The sequence below is a fragment of the Haplochromis burtoni genome, unplaced genomic scaffold, assembly GCF_018398535.1.
Source record: "Haplochromis burtoni strain Fernald_Lab_line unplaced genomic scaffold, NCSU_Asbu1 Contig_178, whole genome shotgun sequence".
Classification (NCBI taxonomy): domain Eukaryota; kingdom Metazoa; phylum Chordata; class Actinopteri; order Cichliformes; family Cichlidae; genus Haplochromis; species Haplochromis burtoni.
In genome coordinates this window covers 464339-475709 of record NW_024582539.1, presented here as the reverse complement: position 1 = coordinate 475709, position 11371 = coordinate 464339, and the positions used below count along the sequence as shown (strand labels likewise).

General features: G+C 38.4%; 3 protein-coding genes across 3 annotated transcripts in view; 2 read left to right on the top strand and 1 right to left on the bottom strand.

Annotated features, from left to right (window-relative positions):
* med21 (mediator complex subunit 21) overlaps positions 1 to 4225 on the bottom strand; it is an 8629-nt gene extending 4404 nt beyond the window's left edge. The window contains exons 1-2 of the mRNA XM_005942905.3: positions 4117 to 4225; positions 2698 to 2812 (exon numbers count right to left, since the gene is read on the bottom strand). Coding sequence (XP_005942967.1) covers positions 2698 to 2812; positions 4117 to 4200 — 199 coding nt within the window. The 5' untranslated portion in view covers positions 4201 to 4225. The remainder of the gene's footprint in view (positions 1 to 2697; positions 2813 to 4116) is intronic.
* Positions 4202 to 9432, top strand: fgfr1op2 (FGFR1 oncogene partner 2). The gene is made up of 6 exons (XM_005942906.2): positions 4202 to 4491; positions 7004 to 7140; positions 7318 to 7435; positions 7560 to 7702; positions 7785 to 7898; positions 8968 to 9432. Exons 1-6 carry the CDS (start codon positions 4467 to 4469, stop codon positions 9103 to 9105), a joined length of 675 nt encoding a protein of 224 aa, XP_005942968.1. The 5' UTR covers positions 4202 to 4466; the 3' UTR covers positions 9106 to 9432.
* A 1053-nt stretch (positions 9433 to 10485) lies between these two features.
* The window catches only part of tm7sf3 (transmembrane 7 superfamily member 3), a 13816-nt gene continuing 12930 nt past the window's right edge, over positions 10486 to 11371 (top strand). Inside the window, exon 1 of the mRNA XM_005942907.3 lies at positions 10486 to 10768. Within this exon, the coding sequence (XP_005942969.1) occupies positions 10690 to 10768 (79 nt within the window). The 5' untranslated portion in view covers positions 10486 to 10689. The remainder of the gene's footprint in view (positions 10769 to 11371) is intronic.

The window sequence follows — 11371 nt, the reverse complement described above, 5'->3', positions numbered from 1 at the left end:
TTCTCTACAACGACTTATATATATATATATAAAATAACAGATATAATAACAATATATATATAAAATAACAGAACACAAACACACACTCTACGTGCTGTTGAACCACAGAAAGTACCCCCTCCCCCCCCTTTTTTAATAAGAGAAAAACCATTATGTACCATAATATTCAGAGTGAAAAGATAAAATGTCACTAAATATTGAGTAAAATGTAAAGTGGTGAAACTAAATCATTTGAGTTGTAGAGAGACACTCATCATGAATGATATGCAGGTGTAGTGATGGAGACCCGGTGTTGTATGATCAGGGGGGAGTACTGTACAAAGCACCAATGTGGACATTTTCATTCCTGTTTCAGACAAATTTTTTCAAGCTAACAAGCTGTTCCACATTATGTAAGCCAGTCTGCACTGCATTTATGTCAGTTTGCATAAGATTTTGTCCGTGTAGCCTAGGGCTGCTACGATTAGTCGACTAGTCATGATTACGTCGACTATCAAAATCGTCGACAACTAATTTAATAGTCGCGCGTCATTTGAAGCTTTGTAAGATCCCAAAAGACGCGGGAATAAGTAGTAGGATTTAAGAGTGTAATAACAGACTGAAACAGAAGATGGCAGCACTGCATGTACAAGGATACCAGCTGCCGTTAAACCCCGAAGAAGAAGAAGTAGTGTCCGGTATCGTAGCCGAGTCCAAATTCAGGAACTGCATCCTACTGTGCCCCCATTTGTAGGCCGATTACGTTACAGTGATACGACGAAGACTGTCCGAATTCGAAGACTCCGACAAATGCGGCCGACAAATGCGCCCTTCATTTCCCCAGATTTGAAGGATGGGTCAGGTGTATACTTCGTGGCCCAACCTATCCCAGAATTCATAGCGCGGCCCTGCTCAGCTTCCAACAATGGCAACAGCTAGTTAGTGTTAATATTACTCTTATTATTTTTTCTGGGTCACAAAATAAACGTTTAACATATTTTCAGGCGAGACTGTAACTGTATCAACCTCAAATATCTGCTCAGTTTATCAAGACACCACATATTTTTAAAAGCGCTCCAACGTTTTCGGAGACGTCTGTTACCCACCAGCTCGATAGCTAGCCAGGGTTCAAGGCTCACTAGAGCCGGTGAGAACACCGGACTCCCAGCAAATCGTTTTCAAATCCACCGCCGTCTTTCGCTACTCAGGTTAAACACGATATACAAGTCACTTAGAGAACTTAAAAATGTTATTGTTTGGCTTTTTTCAGTGTTTTATTTGTTCCTGAGTAAATCGGTTTGGCTGCAATTAAAGTTATAGTTTTTACAAAGCTGAACAAACGTCAAGAAGATAACTGATTATCAGAAGTGTGAGATTCTCGAGAATATACTCCGGTGTCCTGTTATATTTTAGATAGCAAGGAGCAGACGGCTGAGTTTATTAAACTTCACCAAAACAATCTGCAAATTTCATTAAAATGTAATAAACTATCATCTTGTCTTTATTTTTAGTTAGCACATACCTTACACATTTAAAGCTGTAAGCTAATGATAGTTATATGAGAGCAGATGCATGCTGGTACAATAAGCTGTAAGGTTTATGTCCAAAGGATGCATGATCTGATTAGTCAACTAATCGCAAAAATAATCGGTGACTAGTCGACTATCAAAATAATAGTTTGTGGCAGCCCTAGTGTAGCCTGATGAATCTGGGTATGCAACCTCTACAGACATGCTTGTGTGCAGTGCACCAAGAGATCAACAGCACATGTAACACTGGCTGACAGTGATAATACTGGAAACTAATTTGCTGACGAGTTCACTTTAACAGGAAAGGGAGTAACAGAGGAGTTCACCACAAAGAGGAAACAGTGGCAAAAAATAATCAACAATTAAAAAAAGCAGCATGAGAAACACAGACAGTGGATACGTAGACAATTTTCAATACCGTGTTTCATTTCACTGCAAAGAAGTTATTTTTATATTATGACATATCTTTTCTGTATCAGGGTCGAAGTTGAAGGAGAAACTGAACAAATGCAAACAAGTCTAGCTCACAGACTGTTCCGCATAATTGTTATACTGCCCTCTGGTGACAGCACACAGCTATAACATGTACCAACACACAGCTATATACTGGGCTGGAAATCACCAGCTTGTTTGTGTTGAGCAGAGGTTGTGTAGTTAAAATCATCCAGATGCTTGATACCACATTTTTACAATATATTACTGTCATTTTCAACATTATATGATATGTTAAATATTGCAATAACATATACTACAATTTATGTCCTAAAAGTTGAACTTTATCAATATCTGTTTTATCCAATGAGATAAAGTAATCTCACTGCAAAATGAGATTGTCAAGCATCCCCCATCACTGTTATTAAAACCTGCCACAAATGTTACTATAAAATAAGAGTCATTCTGACTGATATCAGTCTGAGGTTCAATAGGTCAAGTTGGCAATTACATGCAATCTGTTTCTGATTGCATGGGTAACAAACACATGTTGTCTATAGGGAAGTTGCACAGTGACCTCTGGTGGAGAAGCTATGCAACGTCATTGATTAGTGTTTCTCTCATCTCCTCTTGAATTTTTATTTTTTTATATTTAGTAGCTTTTAAAAAGCAGATATCAATAGAGAGACAAATAACTAATATCAACTGATATAAAAACTATGGTTAAAATTAATGTCATAGTAAAAAACACACAAACCTTCTGTTGGGTTTGCTGGCTGATCCTTGTTGATAGCTGTCTGGATGTTACTGAAAGATGCAGGAGGTGCACACTGTTGCAGGACGCCGATAGCATTACAAAACTGATCCGCAAGCTGGACACACAAAACAAAACCAGTAATAGGTTACGCTGTCGTTTAAACAAGACAATAGCTGCTGATGAGAACATAAACTTCAGGCAAAAGAAATTTAAAGAGGTTTCTTTTACCAGTTTTATCAAGGTATGTTTGTTTTTTTTTATTATAAAATATAGGTATTTAGTTTACCAGTGTCAACCATAAGGAGGCCAAAATCCAATTTTACCCACTGTGAAAATGTGAAGGCGTGCTTAAGTTTTGGACTTTTAAATGTATTTTCATAAGTTTTACAGCTTCTCCTGAAGATAAAACGTCCCCCAAATAATTAAATGAGAGAAAGTTCATTTTTTAAACCATCTACTATAGAAATCTATGCTTTTTAATATGGGGTCACATTACAAAATATATTATTACAGGACAGTCTACACAACAAGCCAAAAGAACGTTTTCTGTTATTTTTGCACATTTATTTCCTACAATTTAAGCCCAACGAGTCACACTGACAAATTTTTCTTTATTGTGCAGAAAAACTAAGAAGGACTGTTAAAACCAACATCTTTTTCTTATATTACAATGTCTCAGGGATTAAATGTATAGTTAAAGTTCTGACTGAGAGTGACAGAAAGGGGAGTGTCACTGATCGGCCCAAAGTGTGTTGTATGTAGGCCACCTAGTAAAAGGATGTTTGACATCCCTGGTCTAGAACCACCCTTAAATTATTATTATTATTTTGTTTGTTTGTTTGTTTGTTTTGGAAAATGGCAAATAGTTGCGGCGGGAGTTGAAAATAGTTGAAACGGGAGAAAATACGTGGAAATACAGTATGTAAGGCAAAAACAGATTTTGCAGTATTCTAGCAAGCTGGTACAACATGAAGGATCAAAATCTGACCTACTTTTCTCCATTCGTAATTCCTATAAGTTCAACATCTGTTCAAGACCACTGAAAAAAAATAAGCAAATTTGGTCCCTTGCAAGCCAAATATAAAGAAATTACCTTTGCACAGTATTGTAGTAACACTGTTTTCTTTCCAAATATATTTATTTTGTATCATTTTGTTCAATGAAGCTACTCAAAACGACGTTTTAACACTGTAACACTTCATTGTTTAAAATAACTTAGCTGGTTTGGTCGTTTAGTAACACAGGCCTTTAGCTATAATTGCTATAATGGTTAGCTACCCCGTGTTGTTGACACGTTACTAAACTATTAGGGCCACTGGTTTGCGTTAGCTACCAACTCTAAACGACATAACGATGCATTTTATATTTTAACACCTCCTTCTACCAAAGAATGTTTAAAATATTCAACATTTGCCTTACCGAATTGACTGCGTCTTGAAGTTGTGTTAGCCGGTCCGCCATATTGTCTGTTTCTGACGTAACTGTCGCGAGAACATAAAACATCTCGCGGTATATTCGGTATTTTGGGAACCTTGGTTGTCATAGGTTGGGTTACTTACTTTTATCATCTCACAACTGGGTTCACAGCAAACTTGAAACGCGTTAAAATCGATATTTTCATATCAGCAGAGATTATCTTCTATTTTAACGAGGAACGGATCTTTATTAGAGCCTGTTTGTGGGTGCTTTATGAGGACTAATGTTAGCCTTTAGCTAATATTAGCTGCCAAACATCAACAGGAAGTAGCAGCGGGGTTAACGCAATTCCAATGTCTTGTACTGTGGCTTCCCCAGGTATGATCATTTTTGTTTCTTTAATTCATTATCTAAATTGAATGGCAACACTGATTTGTTATACGCACCCGTTTATAATGCGAGCATGTAAGTGGATTTGCATGAAAGCTTAACTCTGATTAGTAAGTTGGCTAATAAGTGAGCCGAGCTTGTGTATGTATGTATGTGTTGTTAAAATATGTTTTACGTTGTCAGCTAACTGAATTTGGAAAACTGAGATACTAATCCCCTTCACGTTTTATATAGCTGAGACGAATATGCTTCCAAAGTAATCATGTAAAGTGAATCTGACACCTAAAACACGTAAGGCTTGCTCCTAATAAGCGAATTAGCTGACACGGCAGCTGTAATGACGGGAAGGTCGAGGAGGAGAAAGCCTAGATTCAATGTTAATGAATGATTTTTAGCTGGTATTTCGAAGTCAGAGCTGACGCTTCAGTTGAGGTTACTTCTTGGTTTACAGATATTTTAAAAATTGTATAATACCAATATCGCGGTGTTGTTGTTTGAACAAATAAAACAGAACTAGATCAAGCATTTCTGATTTAAGTCGTGTTTAAAAAAAATATTAAAGTGATCATCATATAAAAAAAGACTACTTTTATAGAAAAAGACTGAGTGCAGAATTATTAGGTAAATGAGTATTTTGTCCACATCATCCTCTTCATGCATGTTGTCTTACTCCAAGCTGTATAGGCTCGAAAGCCTACTACCAATTAAGCATATTAGGTGATGTGCATCTCGTAAGAGAGTTGTAATGACATCAACACCCTATATCAGGTGTGCATAATTATTAGGCAACGTCCTTTCCTTTGGCAAAATGGGTCAAAAGAAGGACTTGACAGGCTCAGAAAAGTCAAAAATAGTGAGATATCTTGCAGAGGGATGCAGCAGTCTCAAAATTGCAAAGCTTCTGAAGCGTGATCATCGAACAATCAAGCGTTTCATTCAAAATAGTCAACAGGGTCGCAAGAAGCGTGTGGAAAAACCAAGGCGCAAAATAACTGCCCATGAACTGAGAAAAGTCAAGCGTGCAGCTGCCAAGATGCCACTTGCCACCAGTTTGGCCATATTTCAGAGCTGCAACATCACTGGAGTGCCCAAAAGCACAAGGTGTGCAATACTCAGAGACATGGCCAAGGTAAGAAAGGCTGAAAGACGACCACCACTGAACAAGACACACAAGCTGAAACGTCAAGACTGGGCCAAGAAATATCTCAAGACTGGTTTTTCTAAGGTTTTATGGACTGATGAAATGAGAGTGAGTCTTGATGGGCCAGATGGATGGGCCCGTGGCTGGATTGGTAAAGGGCAGAGAGCTCCAGTCCGACTCAGACGCCAGCAAGGTGGAGGTGGAGTACTGGTTTGGGCTGGTATCATCAAAGATGAGCTTGTGGGGCCTTTTCGGGTTGAGGATGGAGTCAAGCTCAACTCCCAGTCCTACTGCCAGTTTCTGGAAGACACCTTCTTCAAGCAGTGGTACAGGAAGAAGTCTGCATCCTTCAAGAAAAACATGATTTTCATGCAGGACAATGCTCCATCACACGCGTCCAAGTACTCCACAGCGTGGCTGGCAAGAAAGGGTATAAAAGAAGAAAAACTAATGACATGGCCCCTTGTTCACCTGATCTGAACCCCATTGAGAACCTGTGGTCCATCATCAAATGTGAGATTTACAAGGAGGGAAAACAGTACACCTCTCTGAACAGTGTCTGGGAGGCTGTGGTTGCTGCTGCACGCAATGTTGATGGTGAACAGATCAAAACACTGACAGAATCCATGGATGGCAGGCTTTTGAGTGTCCTTGCAAAGAAAGGTGGCTATATTGGTCGCTGATTTGTTTTTGAATGTCAGAAATGTATATTTGTGAATGTGGAGATGTTATATTGGTTTCACTGGTAAAAATAAATAATTGAAATGGGTATATATTTGTTTTTTGTTAAGTTGCCTAATAATTATGCACAGTAATAGTCACCTGCACACACAGATATCCCCCTAAAATAGCTAAAACTAAAAACAAACTAAAAACTACTTCCAAAAACATTCAGCTTTGATATTAATGAGTTTTTTGGGTTCATTGAGAACATGGTTGCTGTTCAATAATAAAATTATTCCTCAAAAATACAACTTGCCTAATAATTCTGCACTCCCTGTAGCTTGCAAAAAGCTACTGCATCATGGTATATACATAGGTTTTTATAGGACTGTTCAGAGTTCCCAGAAAACTTTCACTTGACTGCAGCTGCTGTATCTACAGATTATAGACCAAAGTTTTTCCCCATTGTCTAACTAAGATACAAAGTCAGCCTACCTTTAAATAAAGAAGCTATTTTAATAAGATATAATTCAATAGTGTCAGTCATCACTATAATGAATAGCTTGCTAATGGATAATTGCTTTAACCAAATGTAATACTTAAGGGAAGAAAAGAAGGATTGACAAGGTGGATGACTACTATGTTTGCAAGCAACCGTGTCCTAGCTCCTCTTAAGAATCACTTGTATTTCCTCAGGCATGAACTGTACCTTAGAGAAGGTCCTGGCAGATGCCAAATCATTAGTGGAAAGGCTTCGCAACCATGACAACGCTGCTGAGATGTTAATCGAACAGACGACACATCTCAACAAGCGAGTAGAGGCCATGAAACAGGTAGGGTGTCACATGAACTTGGGGAAATGTGAGGCCTAAAGCATTTGATGTAGAATCCGTGAAGTGTCATTTGAAAAGCTGGAATAACATTTTTTTTAAAAAGTATTTCTAATTGTTATGATCTATCATTTTATATTTCAGACTGAAGGTTTTTGTGCTTGTTCTTTTTATTGATAGTACCAGGAAGAGATAGACACCCTGAATGAGGTTGCACGTCATCGGCCTCGTTCCAGTCTAGTCCTGGGAATCCAGCAGGAAAACCGGCAAATTAGGGAGCTCCAGCAGGAAAACAAAGGTAGGCAGTTTCCTTCAATGTCAACTCTCAGTCAGTGCATTTTTAGTTTCGCTTTGATTTGCGGAATATAAAGCTAGAATTTGATCCTTCCTGCAAATCAAACTTGTGTTCATACTTCATGTAGAGCTGCGTACATCATTGGAAGAACACCAGTCTGCCTTAGAGCTCATCATGACCAAATACAGGGAGCAGGTGTTCAGACTTCTCATGGCCAGTAAGAGAGACGACCCCGCCATCGTTACCCAGCTGAAGGAGCAGCATACTACGGTCAGTGTCTGGTGCAAGTACTTTTAATGTATTATTCTGCAATTTTTTACTTTTCTTGTGCATTAAAAAAAAATCATTGCAGGAAATGCAAGCACACATAGACAAGATCAACGAAATGGCCTCCGTGATGAGGAAAGCCATAGAGGTGGATGAGGAGCGAATATGTGAAGATGAGGAGAGGATTAAACAGCTAGAGGTAAAAGCCGAGCAGCATTACTTCAGTTGTTCCAAAGCTTTGAGACCAGGGGAAGGTACAAAAAATCCACAGAAGTTACAAATCCACCCAAAAAAATGTCTGTTCATGTGACACAGAGGATCACAAGTGTCAAAGAAATTGACACTTGACACAAATGCCAATAAAAGTCATCAGTAGAAACTTAAATGATCAAGCCTCTGAGGGGTGGAATCAAAACTGGATCACAAGTCATAGTTAAAAAATGTTCATGTGCTCTGTTATTTATTCATTTATTTATTTAAACAGTATATTTAGTGTGAGTTTGGAGTTTAAAAATGAACTAAAGCTTCATGTTGAGTTGAGATGTCAAAGCAGATCTTAACAGGGCATTTAAATTAAAAATTAGCCTTTTTATTTACATTTCCTCCTAGCTTTGTTTTTTTCCCTTTGACCTACTTTGTTATTTAGACATCCTGCCTCTCTTATTTCAAGGTTTCTTTATTTGTCACATGCATAGTTATACAAGTATAACACACAGTGAAATATAGCCTGACACGCCACATGTTAACCACCAGATGTCAACAGTGAGCTTTTAAACTCTTAAAACCTCATAAACCCATATTTTATTCACAGTAGTGGAAAAAGTAGCATTTTAAGAAAAACAGTAGCTCATTTTGAACTTAATACTAGCAATAAAAAAAGTTGGGATGGGGTCAACAAAAAGCTGGAAAAATGGAGGAACATTTTAGGTTAACTGGCATAAAGATTAATACTCAACATGATTGGGTATAAAAAGGCCTTTTAAAGAGGCAGAGTTTCTCAGAAGTAAAGATGTGCTGAGGTTCATCAATCTGCAAAAAAAAAAAGGCATCTGCAACTTGTGGAACAATTTCAGAATAACATTTGTCAACATATAATTCTGAAGACTTTGAATATCTAATTATCTGCAGCTTAATATCTTCAAAAGATTCTGAGAATCTGGAGAGATCTCTGTGCTCAATAAAATTTGGGTTTATGGGATTTGCAAATCATTCTGTTTTTGTTTGCATTAAACACAGCACTAAGCACAGCAGATCTCTGTGTATTTCAGTTGGAGAACAATGGACTCCGAGAGCTGCTGGGAATCAGTCGGGAAGCTTTTCTGGTTCTGAAGAGAGACGACCAATCAGACAGCACGTCGCTGTCGCCACTGCTCACCAGTGCCGACGTGAGCTTACGAAAAAGTTAGAGCCCAGGGCAGCCCACCAAACCCGCCCACCTACTGCTGCCGCTGTAGGGTACAGAGTCTACAGCCTGTTACCACGTGACCACTTCAGATGATGAGTCTCCTGGTGCATTTAGAACATCGCTGCTCCAGACCTGCATCCCTGTCTGATGATTCGGGCAACAAGCAGCGAGCCAACCCCCTCCCTTTATTCTTTTTCTTGTTTCTTGGTACTGCTGTAACGTTTTGTTCATTTTGGCAGCATGCACGAGCCCGCAGTGCCTGCAACATTTTAAGGTGTAAATGAGTAAATGAAGGGCTTGAGTTCAAATAAATCTATAAGCAAGAAAATTTGTCTGTAGAGTTTGTGTCACCTTCCAAATGTCACACGTTTCTTGTTCTGTTTTGGTTGCTCCTGCAGATACACAACTTCTCACTTTCACTACTCGTGTCAGTAAAAGTGGTTTCTATTCCCACCAATATTGTCACTGGCGGGAATAGAAACCATATCCACAGAGGATCTGCTCCAAAGGGTGAGGTGCATCTGCTGCTGGCTGTGGAATAGAAAATTTCAACACTGTCAAACCACAGTGTAGTTATACTCCACTGAAAGGCTTGTAAACAAGTGCTTCATTGTTTCACTGTTGCACATTTATATCATTAGATTTTTCAGTAATTTTATCCACTACTTGAAAAAAAGAAAAAAATATATACATATATATATATATATTATTGGAAAGCAGTCAGTCTGTGCATTTTAGAGGATGGAAGAGAATATTTGTAGTATTATTGCATACAAAGTGAGATGACTGTAATAAGAACTTTTCATAAATTGGCTATTATTTCAATCCAACTTGTGTTGGGGGAATAGAATTTAGACCAGCTGAAAAGTAGAAGTACACTGCATCATATTTGGACTTGGGTGCAGTCTTTAAGTTATCTTTCCCCATATTTTTTTTACTGCAGACACAAGGCACACCAGAGGGATGTTAGAAAGCATCCACCCATTCTATGGTTTATATTTGAAAACTTAATTTAAATGTAACTGCTGGTAAAGAGCAGCTCGTGTGCTTCTTTGTGCGCACATTAAATAGTGTCTGCCAATTAGTCTCCTGTTGTGATTTGTTACGGTCTGATGGACAGATCTAATCGAACTGAGACACGGCTAATGAGGTAAAGTCATCATTAATTAATTAAAACGAATTTAAATTGTAAATAAATAATTGTTTAAATGTTTGAAATGAAATTAATTTAATACATCATTTATATATTTTGTTAATTAACTGTTTAACGTTTTATTTAATTATTGACACATTTAATTTGATGTATCGAAGTCACTCGAGATCGTGTTGATGGTTGGTGACGCCAGAGGGAGGTGGGGATATCGCGGGACGGAGGACGAGAATCTCGCGGTGGCTTCGTTAGGCAGTCAGAGCGGCAGAGGGAGAAGGTCGGCTCAGGCAGGCTTTCACGTCAGTGAAGCATGTCGCTTTCGAGTTTGCAGGGACTCTTACTACCCAAACACGGGACTCTGCCACATTACCAATGATTTTACGGAGGAGCAGATAGAAAAGGGTTTGTTAAGAATTCAAAATAGAGAGGCGGAAAATGTCTCGGTGGATTTGGTTCCCGCTGCTGCTGCTACTGCTTCTTCAGTTGGTGTATGAAGTTGAAGCGCAGGTAGAAAGTGAGTAGCCTTACCAGAGGATTTTTTTTTCTTTCTAATCTGATGCAAAGTGACTTTCGGTTTTAGAAACCTTTAAATGTAAATGGTATATAATCAAAAAGCTATCATATTCAAACTAGTAGTGTTGTGTTTGGGCTGCAGGACACTAGAGTTGCCCTCTTGTATGGCATTAGCTAGCTAATTAACGCGTTATTCTATGTAACGGACTAAAACTGTCTATTTATCCCACACAATTTAATTCGGTTATGTTTAAAGTTTGAAATAAGGGGATGCTCGCACACAGGATGTTAGTCGTGCCTAACCCTATTGTGAGTTAAGCTCTGCGTTTAAAGCTGTCCTTAACGAGTATGCCGAGATTTACAGGTCCAGGTAGCTTACTTACATATTTTATCTGCAAACAGGAAATGTAAACAGTAATCTGTCTCAGATGTGGTGGAAGAGGCAGCTAGGTCTTACCATAAGAAGAACCTTAGACGAGCCACAAGAAGGAAATCAGAATTTAAATTGCTTCTGCATAAATTGCAGAAGTAAGACTGTCATCCAGGGGGTGCTACTTTGAAAGTAGTGCATCTAAATCAATTTATCCAAATGTAATATATATAT

What these genes read in the sequence shown, in the direction of transcription:
- fgfr1op2 (XM_005942906.2), top strand. Translation starts at nt 4,467, where the DNA reads ATGTCTTGTACTGTGGCTTCCCCAG. An exon ending in GAGTAGAGGCCATGAAACAG is followed by an intron (nt 7,141 to 7,317) that starts GTAGGGTGTCAC and finishes TTTTATTGATAG; the next exon opens with TACCAGGAAGAGATAGACAC. An exon ending in AGAGGATTAAACAGCTAGAG is followed by an intron (nt 7,899 to 8,967) that starts GTAAAAGCCGAG and finishes TGTGTATTTCAG; the next exon opens with TTGGAGAACAATGGACTCCG.